This window comes from Cibotium barometz, chromosome 4, assembly GCF_041138505.1.
Source record: "Cibotium barometz isolate CiBa-2024 chromosome 4, ASM4113850v1, whole genome shotgun sequence".
Lineage (NCBI taxonomy): Eukaryota > Viridiplantae > Streptophyta > Polypodiopsida > Cyatheales > Cibotiaceae > Cibotium > Cibotium barometz.
The window spans coordinates 17,280,659-17,293,424 of record NC_141049.1 but is presented as its reverse complement, the minus strand read 5'-3'; the positions used below and the strand labels follow the sequence as shown (position 1 = coordinate 17,293,424).

At 40.6% G+C, this 12,766-nt stretch overlaps 1 protein-coding gene across 1 annotated transcript; it reads left to right on the top strand.

The window, feature by feature from the left end:
- The first annotated feature begins 295 nt into the window (after positions 1 to 295).
- Positions 296 to 3,447, top strand: LOC147638972 (Major facilitator superfamily protein). Its single transcript, XM_086786131.1, has 2 exons — positions 296 to 1,396; positions 1,699 to 3,447. Exons 1-2 carry the CDS (start codon positions 1,153 to 1,155, stop codon positions 3,327 to 3,329), a joined length of 1,875 nt encoding a protein of 624 aa, XP_086642257.1. The 5' UTR covers positions 296 to 1,152; the 3' UTR covers positions 3,330 to 3,447.
- Positions 3,448 to 12,766: the final 9,319 nt, after the last annotated feature.

Here is a 12,766-nt window from a genome sequence, read left to right as displayed (position 1 = left end):
ATATTGTGCTGTTGTTGGAGTTTAGCAACATCCTTATGTGGCGACCTTTTTTCTTTTGCAACTCAGTCATATATATTAATACAAATCTCACTTTTCCCTTGCAATATATATATATATATATATGTGTGTGTGTGTGTGTGGGGGGGCACATGGGTATGCTGTAAGTGTGAAAAGGATATAATTTCTTTTTGCTAAAAAGTGGTAAAAATGTGTAGAATATGAAGAAGGTTGTCAGATTCAAAACCTCCAAAATTCAAATGAAAGAGGGTTAAATAGCATGCTAGAGTATTATTCTTGTGTTGAAGGTAAAGTGTTCATTGGAAGGATTCATGGAAGCTTGCATATGCAGAGACAATCTCTCTCTGTCTCTCTCTCTCTCTCTCTCTCGCTCGCTCTCTTGTCAACGACTGAGTCCAGAGGCAATCTCTCTCTTTTTGTGCGCGGCAGGAGTATTCATCTACGCCCCTGTTCTTTCTCTCAGTGTGGCAACAAGAGGGGTCTCTTCTCGCATTCTCTGTATCTCTTTCTGGTTGGCACTTCACACTAGGAGGAGTTTCATAGGTCCCTTCTCTCTCTCTCTCTCTCTCGATCCCTCGTCTCTCCTTTTGGTTCGCACTTCTCGATGGTGTAGGAGGTCCGAGGGCAAGTGGGAGAGCTCTGTCTCTTGCTAGGGGCGCACGGTTGAGGTCCTTGTGCCTGCATACAGTGGAGGGGGGGAGCGAGGGCGGACATGGGAGGTGGAGCGGCGGAGCTGGGCAGCACAGTAGCGAAAGAGGGTTCCTCTTCCGAACCTTAATTGGGAGTCTATGGTCGCGTTATTCAAAGCCCTCTCGATGTTTGCGTCCGAGAAGGAAGGTTGAACAAATCCCTTTGTACTGGTGGGTCAAGTGGGTGGAAGAAATTGTCCATGCATTTTTTCTCTTTCACATCTCTTGGTCGAGATCTACTTCACTCTTTTAGTACACGAACTCTCTTGACCTTTACCTCCGACTTGACCTCGCGCCAGAGACACAGGGAGAGAGACAGATCTGAAATCCCCTGGACTCCCTGTATCCGCAGCCTGTAGCTGAAGAGTCCCCTCCCTCCCTCTCTCCCTCTTCTCTCTCTTGATGATCGTGCCATATTCTAGCTAGATTTCGCCAAAACCTTCCCATGGAAGAACAGGTATTAAAGGATATCCATGCCACATTTGATACTACCCCAGATGTGGGAAGTGCCATCGCCTCCGTTCTCGGAGCGGCAAAGCAGACCACCAAATATGAGCTGCTTGGATCCACCAATGGCCTTCACCACGACCCCCAGCAGCAACACCAGCCCCGGAAGAAGGTCACCTCCAATCGATATGCAGTGGCATGTGCTCTCTTGGCTTCCATGAACTCAATCTTGCTAGGATATGGTATGCCGTCTATGTTTATCGGTTTGGGGCTGATTTTGAATTCGTTACGTTTGATTTGGGATTTGATTATAAGATGTGGGCGCTGTCTACGCTTTGTTAATAGTTGCGCATTTGTGCTTGATTAGGGGATAGGTGGTTGCAGATTTGGGTAAATTATGTGATTACTTTTTATGGATTTTTGCAGATTATGTGTTGAGTTGTTGTGGATCTGGGGTACATTATGTGATGAGTTTAGTTGTTGTGGATATGAATGGGATTGACTGTTAAGGATTTGGGGCTGATCTGTAGGATTAATTTTGCAGATGTCGGGGTGATTAGCGGCGCGGTACTGTTTATCAAGGAGGATCTGAAGATAGATGAGGTTCAAGAGGAGGTGCTGGTGTCTGCCCTGAGCATAGTATCTTTGGCAGGTGGAGCGATAGCTGGGCGGCTAGCAGATGCTCTGGGCAGGAGGTGGACAATGGCCTTGGCCGCCGGTGTTTTCCTTGTGGGTGCATTGGTGATGGGGCTGGCCCCCTCCTTCTCGATTCTCATGGTGGGCAGGCTCCTGGCTGGCTTTGGTGTGGGTCTGGCCCTCATGGTGGCTCCTGTCTACACTGCTGAGGTGGCCCCTGCCAGCAGCAGGGGCTCGCTGGTCTCCTTGCCAGAAATTTTCATAAATGTGGGCATCCTGCTGGGCTATGTGTCCAACTATGCCCTCTCCGGCTTACCTGTCCGTATAGCATGGAGGATCATGCTAGGACTGGGCATTATCCCAGCGCTGTCCCTTGCTGTGGGTGTCATTTTCCTGCCAGAGTCTCCCCGATGGCTTGTGATGCAGAACCGCATCGACGAAGCTAGGATAGTGGTCACTAGAACGTCCTCTGATCCGGAGGAGGCTGAACAGAGATTAGTGGACATCATGGAAGCTGCAGGCCTTCTCAACAACAATGGTGAAGCATATGGAGGCCCCACTCTTACCACAAGGGCTGACAACAATGGGCAGAATGTGTGGCGTGAGCTCCTATGGCCATCACCTGCTGTCAGAAGAATGATTGCTGTGTCATCAGGCGTCCAATTTTTCCAACAGGCAACTGGGATTGATGCCACTGTCTACTACAGCCCAGAGGCCTTCAAGAGTGCTGGCATAGCCAGCAAATCTGGAGTCATAGCAGGCACTGTAGCCATGGGATTCACGAAATGTCTCTTCATATTGGTAGCCATAGTCTACTTAGATAGGGTGGGAAGAAGGCCTTTGTTGCTTGCTAGCACAATTGGCATCACTTTCTCTCTAGCCTCCATCACCCTCTCCTTCTTTTTTATTGAAGGCAAAGGAGATAGCAACATGATAGCAGCGAGTGGGGCTGGAGACGGTGTGGGACTACTCGCCATATTCATCATCTTTGCTGTATGTTGCTATGTAGCCTTCTTCTCCATTGGCATGGGACCCATCTGCTGGGTCTTGACAACAGAGATTTTCCCCCTCAGATTAAGAGCCCAGGCCATGAGCATGGGCATTGTGATCAACAGGCTCACCAGCAGCATTGTCTCCCTCACGTTTCTCAGCATCGCACGGGCCATGACATTCACGGGGACATACCTCCTCTTCACAGGAGTGTCTATCTGCTCTGTGGTCTTTGTTTTCTTCTGCATTCCTGAAACCAAGGGCAAAACCTTAGAAGAAGTTGCCAAGTTCTTCTGCAGAGATGATTCTTACTCCTTAGAGCTTGGAAACCATGCTCTCGTGGGCGGCGACGAAGAAGGAGAAGACAAGCATTTGAATGTTTCACAAAATTCAGAAGCATGGGCTTATCATGAAGATGAGACCATGCCAAATGGGCTAGGCCCCCATAGCAATGGGTACAGCATGAACAAAAAGGATTTGGCTGCCAAAGTGAAAGCTATAGCTAACAAAAGAGTAAGCAATGAGTTCCAAAGAACAACACAACAATGACATTCCATCACTTTGTGCAGCTATTTTTTAAGAGCAACAAACAATACCTTGTATTTAAGGAAGCTCTAGCTCTTCTGGGGTTATCTTAATTTTATATAAGCTCAAGCTTCAGCTCTAACTGTGGTATCAGTATTTTTTTTGAATTGTTTTTACATGCTCTCTGAAGCACAGTCTGGGGCTTTAAGGTCATATCAAACCCAACCTTGTGTTTTGAGTCTTAGTTCCATAACATTCTTACAAGTGGAGCATGTGTATCAAGTAATGGAATGGTGACTAGTCAAAAGTCTACTTGGATACATTCATGGAGCAACACCATAAAGTTCTTTCTTTGAGCAAAAGCTGTACTTTGACTACCCCTTAAACATGCAAAAGGAGATTTACACCTTTGCACCATGTAGTGCATCTTTAACCTAGTTGATACATGTCCTACAAGCCTTTTCTTTTGTAGGGTGCCTGAGCACTAATGCTCTCTTGCATACACCTTAAATTAAAAATGTGGAAATTTTGTAAAGAATAAAGCCTAGTCGAGTAGCTCTGGCCCACCAAAGATAGGATATTTCATTAAAGGCCATGTTGAGACATTTATTAAAACGAGAAAAGGGTTATCATTATTTTAAGTAGCATTATAAGGAAAAAAAAGGCTTTTTTTTGTTATTGTTGTTGTAAGAGTAGTATAAATGTGTGTGAGTGTGAGGGTGAGGGAGATTACATGCACAACTACAAAAGAAAATGGTAGGAGGTCATTGACTTACAATAACTTCATTCAAAAAGGGGCATGCTAGGTGAGGGTCTACCCAAGGTTGGTTCTTATGTGTGCTTAGAAAAATTAAAAGAGAACCACTTTGAATACAAAACCTCTCATTAAATGAGAGCACCAAAGACTTGTTTTGCTACACTAACACTAACACTAACACTAACACATTACCTTTACAAAAGCATGCCCAAAATATAAAATGACTCTTATGTGGCCACCTTACTCAAAAGTATATCCTCAGTTATCCTTGTACACAATGTAAAATCTAGATTAATACATGTTTTCACATAATGGCACTCTTTTCTTGGTGTTTCTAGGAAACAATAGTATTGCTTTGTATTGCATTGATGAGGAGAAAACATGTATCTATATCTAAGAATAAGTTGACCGAGAAGGGAGCTTCATAGGGATACATAATAATGTGATATGGATGAGCCTATATAAATAAAACAACGATATCCTGATGAGGAGAAAACATGTATCTATATTTAAGAATAAGCTGACCAAGAACGGATTTTCACAGGGATCCATAACAATGCGATATGGATGAACCTATACAAATAAAACAACTGTATCACTTTGTGTTACATTGATGAGGAGAAAACATGAATCTATATTTAAGATTGAGTTGACCAAAAAGGGAGCCTTGCAGGGATGCATAACAATGTGGTAGACACGAGCCTATATAAGTGAAACAATGGTATCGCTTTGTATTGAAACAACCGTATCACTTTGTATTGAAAATGCATGACAACAAACTTAAATTGAAAGCCTAATGAAGTTTTGCTATCAGCACAACAATAAAGAGATTGAGAGCCATACGACACATACTTGCATACCTTTAGAATGCGAAAGTGGACTTTCAATTGGCAAACGTGAGTGTAGAGTAGCATTTCAAGGAAACAATGAAAAGGTCAAAACTCGAGTGCAGCATGATATCTATGAGATTAAGTATTTGAAGACAGTCGAAACGGACGAAATATTCAAAATATCAAGGGAAAGACGGGCAAAAATATGTGAAAAGTGCACGTGAAATCGGGCAAAATGATTTCTATTATCAAGGTTGTTAATATCAGTGGGGGGACGGTTCTTGAGAAATGGGTGTACGGTTGAATCCATGAGATGAGGGACCACCCTCATCTCATGGGTTGTTAATATTAGTGGGGGCACGGTTCTTGAGAAATGGGTGTACAGTTGAATCCATGAGATGAGGGACCACCCTCCACCAACACCACGTCAATGTAATGATCAAGGTGATGTAATGAATCGAATCAACAAATGCCACATGGCAAGGAGGCCATTAACTCGCATGTATTGTCGCACCCCTTTTTCTCGAAGAGCACACCAACACACGTGTGGTTTTAAGCAAGCTCGCTCGCTAATGAGTTGTAACCCTCACGAATCATTCACATCATCTTCTAATCCCGCACAAGGTTTTCCACTATCTAGCTTCAATTTTGGCAAACTCTGGGAGATATCGCATCTTCTGTTCAGTTTTTCAATGACCAAAATCGGCGAGATCTGCGAGGTATTGCATCTTGCGATCAGTCTTCCACTGTCCTACATTAGTTTTGGCAAGCCTTGCAAGGTATTGTGTCCTCCCCTGAGACACAATACACTGTGTTCCTTATGTCTACACTATGCATCACTTTCTAGGGACGTATTCTTTTTTTTATGCACTATATGTTCTTCACTTACTTAACTCTAATCTAGGAAATGTTTTTCTAAAATGATTCAGATGCCCCTGAAATATGATATGACTCTCTCTCTCTCTCTCTCTCTCTCTCTCTCTCTCTCATTCTCCCTACAACTCATCACGTTGTATTGAATTTGATTTTGAGCTGTGTTGCATTTGATTTTGTTTTATGTCGTGGCATGATACAACGTGATTTTGTTTTATGTCGTGGCATGATACAACGTGATGTCGCTTGTTGAGCTGTGTTGCATTTGATTTTGTTTTATGTCGTGGCATGATACAACGTGATTTTGTTTTATGTCGTGGCATGATACGTGATGTCGCTTGTTGAGTTATATCTAGTCCATATAACGCAGTGTGTTGCTCATATCATCTATTCGAAATCAAATTTTGTTTTCATTCATCACAATGCGATATGGTTGATTCATCTCATGTTTGTCGAGCATATCACATTGTATTGCATGTGATTCTTTTCCATATGCTAGTTCATCAAAACACGATATGGTTATGCCTCTCATGTCTATCAAACATATCACGTTGTACTACATGTGATTCTTTCCACGTGCTATTTCGTCACAATGTGATATAGCTGATGTATCTATTGTCTGTTCAACTCATTGTATTGTATTGCATCTCATTATGTTTCATGTGTTAGTTGTATTGTATCTGATGTTGTTTCATGTTTTGTGGCATAATACAATGTGATGCCACTCATTAAAGTTATAACTGGTTCATATATCTCGCAGTGCGTTTCTCATATCATCCATTGAAAATCAAAATTTGTTCATCACAAAGAAATATGGTTGATTCATCTCATGTCTATAGAACATATTGCATTGTATGGCTTGTGATTCTTTTCCATGTTCTAGTTCATCATAATGCGCTATGGTTGATTCATCTCATGTCTATAGAACATATTGGCTTGTGATTCTTTTCCATGTGCTAGTTCATCATAATGCGCTATGGTTGATGCATCTCATCTTCGTTGACCATATCGCATTGTATTGCATGTGATTCTTTTCCATGTGCTATTTTATCACAATGCCATATGGCTGATGCATCTTATGTCGATCCAACTTATTGTATTGTATTGCATCCGATTCTATTTCATGTGTTAGTTGTCTAGAGATGGCATGTACCAAGAGCACTGTAAGAAAAGATAATCTGTAAGAAAAGATAATGGGGACCCAGGGGCTGTAAGAAGAAGAAAGGTACCTAAGACACCTAGGAAAGGAAAGTACTTATGAAAGGAGAAATTAATGAAAAGCCTTAATTCAGGAAAGAATCAAAGATTCAAGCAACATACTTATACACTTAGGGAAATCAAAAGAGCCTAGAAATGCACAAATATGGCTTTACCAAAGCTTCCTTTCTACACACTCGTCAGGAAAATTTGTGAGCAGTACAATGTAGGGATGAGGTGGCAATCATCAGCCTTGTTGTGCTTGCATGACGCTGTAGAAGACTGGCTCATTGAATTTTTCAAAGATAGCTTTATCTTTGTGGCCCATGCATAGAGCTCGGGGGTGCACTACTGAGAAACCCTTAGGTGCGTTCAAGGGGTATTTAGAAAACCACCTTACCTGTAAATTTTTCATGAATAAAATGACCCCTTTTTCTTTATGGACTTACAATTTTTTTAAATGATTTAAAAAATCCCTTCTATAAATGTATTTTTATAAATTTACCTTAAAATTTTGAATTAAAAAACTCCTTCATTTGAACTCACGTGGTATACTTACATTATTTTAGGTGAACCCCCACTAAGGCATAGAGTTACTATCATGGACAAGGATATGCGTTCTTTGTGCCGCATTAAATATCGCAGCAGAGATCCAACATAAGCCTGTATACATTCGAGATCAAAAAATGCATGAAATCTTAGAAGTCCCCTCTCCTTGAAATCCTAAAAGCAAAGTTAAGATAGAAGAAGTAACTCATGAAAGACAAACTCGATTGGGTGAAGCAAAGAAGGGGAAAAAAAGCTCAATATGATCGTGAGTGGACTTCCAAAAGATATGAAATGAAAGATATTTATTCTTGACCCTATCATCTCCAATTTTTTGCACCATAAGGATAAGAGCTTCCTGGAAATCCTAAATTGGTTTTTAAGAGTGGACTTTGACACAACATTATTTTTTCTCTTGGGTTATAACAAAAAGTTAAATTTCTTCATATACTCGTGATAAGTTAAGCAATCACACTGTTGTCTAATGAAAGATAGGTTTTTGTAGCTCGCATTGGAGCTTGGTAATTATTGATATGATCGCCAAAAATTGCTATTGTGCCAATTCTGTCGTACCATGGAACTATGAAATTGTAAGTTGTTTTAATCTTTGTAATATTAACAATATGCGTTGCAACATTGTATGTAGGTCTGTTAAGAAAGTTTGAAGTGATGTGGAGGCAATTACACAAGACGCCACTTATGTCAACCAAACAAATTTCATAAGGGTCAAAGTTGCAAAGCAAGTTGATGGTCACACTTGTGACTGGAAGGTTTGCCTCAATGCAAAACTCATGTTAAATTCACTCCTACGATCAAGGTCCGAGGAAGTAGAAATCCAATTATTTCATTTTCTTCTTTTAGAGCAACTTTCAAATCTTTTAAAATCCAACATATTTGGTCCTATTTTGTAGTAGATCTAGCTAACAACCTATACTTCATTGGATGTGGAGGTATTTCACACAGAAATGATCACAACACTATTGAACAATGTAGGGCATTGACAAGAGCCTAATGATGCTTTTCCACTTTGAGTAGTGTTTTGTATAGCCCCCTTAGTATCGTAAATATTCCAATTTTGTACATAAGAAAAATAATTTGTATATTCCAATTTTGTAATCAGTAGCTTAATATACACGAGATGAGACGAGCGTATACTCCAATTCTATGAGACGAGCGTATACTCCAATTCTTATGGCACTGTAGATCTTTGACTATGAATTTTCTCTTAATGAATCCACTTTCTTCCCACACATTGTTTTCCTTGGAGCCATTGCATCATCTTATGATGTGCTATTGAATTTTTCCATGCTTCTTGTCTCATGTTGCTGTCTTTTTTTCAAGTTAAAGAAAATTCTTATGTAGAACTATTGCAAAACTTCTTCATCTCTTGGTCTTTTACATGTATCTAGTGGCGCTACTGGATCTTGCACCGGGAGCGATGTTGCTGTTTCAAGCTCTCGGGATTCTTCAGCTGCTCTGCTGGCACTACTTCTGCTCTGTGCTGTCTCTGGCTCCATTCCCACAGGTGTGTCTGTCATAGTAGAATCCTTGAGCGGAGACAGGTTTTTGAATATTAGATGAGCTGGGCTTTGAGGAGGAGTTATCTGCTGTGTTTCTTCTTGTGTGGCCTCACTGACTATGGCTTCTTGTTGTTCAAGTACTTCTTGGTACGATTTGTTCTCTTGGGCGAGCTCAGCCTCAATCCGTTGCGTTTCCTCAGCCACATCTGGAATGATGCCTCTCATCTTCCTTTCCGTCTTCTTTTTCCTTCCTTTCTTGATCTCCTTCATTATAGCTTTTGTTTCCATGAGGATAACTTGCCCTTCTTGCATCTCAGCAGGCAGTTAGCGCGCTGGTTGCTCTGGGGAAGGAGTGCCAGTTGCATTTGCTCTGCTGGTTCTGGTTCTGGAAGGGTCCTTTGAGCCACATGGTTCAGGACTTGTGTCATGAGGTATGGGTTGCATATCTTGGATTGATGGGCTTTGAGGTGGTTCTCCATTTCCCGGTGTATGTAGTATGCCTAGTCCTCCTCCTTTTCTTCATGGACTTTTGCAATTCTATTCAGTGGTACCTTGTTGTACCGGTCCAGTGGCTTCACCTGCATGATTAAAGATATTGCCCTGCATGCCTTCTCTGTTGCTTCATCTTTGATGTTCTCATATTCAGCTCCATTAGAGTTGTAGGATCTCTTCTTCAACATAGCATCTAGAGGCATCTTGTAACAAAGGCATGGGCATGTATCTTGACTAGTGGTGGGAGCTGCAGAGCTTCACGGATTAGATTTTTAGTGATTAGGACCTGCTCTGTGGTGCCATCAGCCTTCGTTAATGTACCCCGCTTGGTGGCTTTGTCATATGTTTTTATGTATTCGGCACAAAGCTCCGTGTCGATATTCCTGGGAAGAATCTGTGCCATTCTGTCGAGGCCCACCTTCTCCAATTTGTCCTTTACTTGTGCCTCTTCCAGAATCTGGAGGCACTCCGGGATGTGGTACTGTAGCGCCACTTTTCCATGTGCCGTATGGATCTCCTTGCCGATGATGGCACCATGGAAGGCTTGGGCATATGGGCCAAGGTAATTCATCTTTGGTCCCATGTTGGCCTCTTCTTCTAGCTCACCGGGGAGACCATAGCACTGGCCTGTGTTACCGCGGGGTCTCTGTGGCTTTTGGGTCTGAGGTCGACATTTGTACATGTAAAAAAGATCACTCCATAGATTGGTGGGGCATGTACCACTCCCTGTTATTGTTTTTTTTTTGGGTTGTATAAATGGCAAGAAAGTTAATTGTGATGAGAAGGGTGTTAGTTGTGGAAGCAATAAACAAGGTGTGTAAGTTGCGATATTGAAGCGGTCAATTATGTAGCGGCAGGTGCTCAAACCATGAAAGTGCAGGTCGTGTGAGGAGTAATCTCGTGAACCAGGGGAAATCTGTGAGAAGGATTTCCGTGAGACGGAAATCCATGAGAAGGATTTCTGCGAGAGTTAATAGCATGAAAGTTAATAGCGTGAAATAGATTTCCATGAGACGGAAATCTGTGGAGGGATTTCCATGAGAGTTAATAGCGTGAAATGGATTTCCGTGAGACGAAAATCTGTGAGAAGGATTTCCGTGAGAGTTAAAAAGTTATGGAAGCATATGAGGTGAAACTTTATTTTCAATAGATTTAGGTATACCTGGATCATCTGCAAAAATACCTTTATGTTCAGAATTACCCTCTTGCTCGAGGGAGAAGTTGTCATCATCATGGTTGACTCATGAAATATAACAACCCTTGATGAAATTTGCAAAAAGCAAATGTTGACAAAACCTTAGAAATTCTCCTCTTGGTTGATGCTCAATTTGCTAAAGACCTTGCTCTTTGTTTGTATCTCTTTGGAAGCTTTTGAGAAGGAAGTGTCAAAGAAGCTCGAAATATGAAATTTCTTAATGTCCGTGTCCTTGAACCCTTGATTAAGGTGCAAAAACTAAATCTTGACAAAACTATGAGGCATTTTTAATTTATAGAGTTTTGATGTTAAGCCTTGGATAAAGCCTTGAAGATTTTCTCTTGATTGTCACCCTTCATGTTTAATTTTGAAGAAGCAAGCCTTTTGAAATCTTTGTAAGAATCAACCTTGGATAAAGTTTTTGAAATCTGCAAAAAGCAATGCTAGAAAAATCTTGGAAGTGTGCTCAAAGGAGTAATCTTTGATGTTTAATTTGTTTGAAGTTCGTGTTTGAGCTGTACCCCCTTTTTGAAAGCTTTGATTATAAATCTTATGAGATTCATAAGTTTTTGCTATAACTAAGGCTAAAAATGGTCCAAAAATTGTTTAGCTTTTTATAATAAGGTATGTGAGGGGGGGTAAATGTTTGAACCTATTTAAATTTGAGATGTGAGGGGGGGGTAAATGTTTGAGCCTATTTAAATTTGAGATGTACATTCAAAATAATATTAGTTAGTGTACATAGATGATTAAATACATTAATCTTGATCATATCATACCAGCACACACAACTAATTAAAAACATTAATCTTGGTAGACACATGATAGTAGTCAGTGCACATAGATGATTAAATACATTAATCTTGGTAGACACATGATAGTAGTCAGTGCGCATAGATGATTAAATACATTAATCTTGACCGTATCAGGCCAGCACACACAACTGATTAAACACATTAATCTTGGTAGACACATGATAATGAGTGTACATGATAGTTAGTGCACATTAATTCTTGACCATGATAGTCAGTGCACATAGATGATTAAATACATTAATCCTGACCATATCATACCAGCACACACAACCGATTAAACACATTAATCCTGGTAGACATCATACCAATGCACACAGCTTGATTAAACACATTAATCTTGGTAGATGATATAAATGACACAATTTCATCCAAAATAAAATATCATGAAATAAAATAATGGGCATCCCCATAGATGTTATAGCTTCATTGAATAATCTTCCAATCTATTTCCCAAGAGCTATCCATGTTTCACTGAGAAGTCTATGTTTGTTACAGGACCATGGTACATGGAGATTAGATTATTTCATAAATTAAATAATAAAAGAAATAAACCGTAACATCAAAGTATAAATCAAGAGCATGAAAATAAAAGAACACAAGATTGGGTGCAATCTCCCTCCCCAACGTGTGTGGCTCCACTCCCACACGCGAACCTTAGTCCAATGCTTTTAAAACATCTCATAAAAAATAAACATTGCCCAACGTATGTACAATGGGCCAAATCATACAAAATCAAATATTTAGCACACATGTGCTCGGCTAGATAATCTCGTCCAATGTCCACCTTGGTTGTTCCGAACTCATGATTTATACTCAACATAGTCCACAATGTTAGATCACAATTACTTTGGAATCACTCACAAAAATAATTCTAACAAATGGAAATCATTCACTACCATGCTTCACACATGAACCATGCATCACACATAGTTAATTAGATTCACTCCCATGATCAAATATTCTGAAAAATCTCACTCCTGTGATAGTCCTCCTGTTTGAGAAAGACAACCATCCTCGTTTGTAACTATTAGCACACATGAGTGATTAAACACATTAATCGTTCCCACATTAGATTCACACACAATGTCACTATGTATTTAAGTGGATTCACTCTCACATGACCTTTACATGCGTCACACATGTCTTGAGTTGATTGGAGTCACTCACAATCAAACTCGTACATTGGATTCACTCACAATGTTTTCATACGCGTCACACGTATTCATAAAGTATACC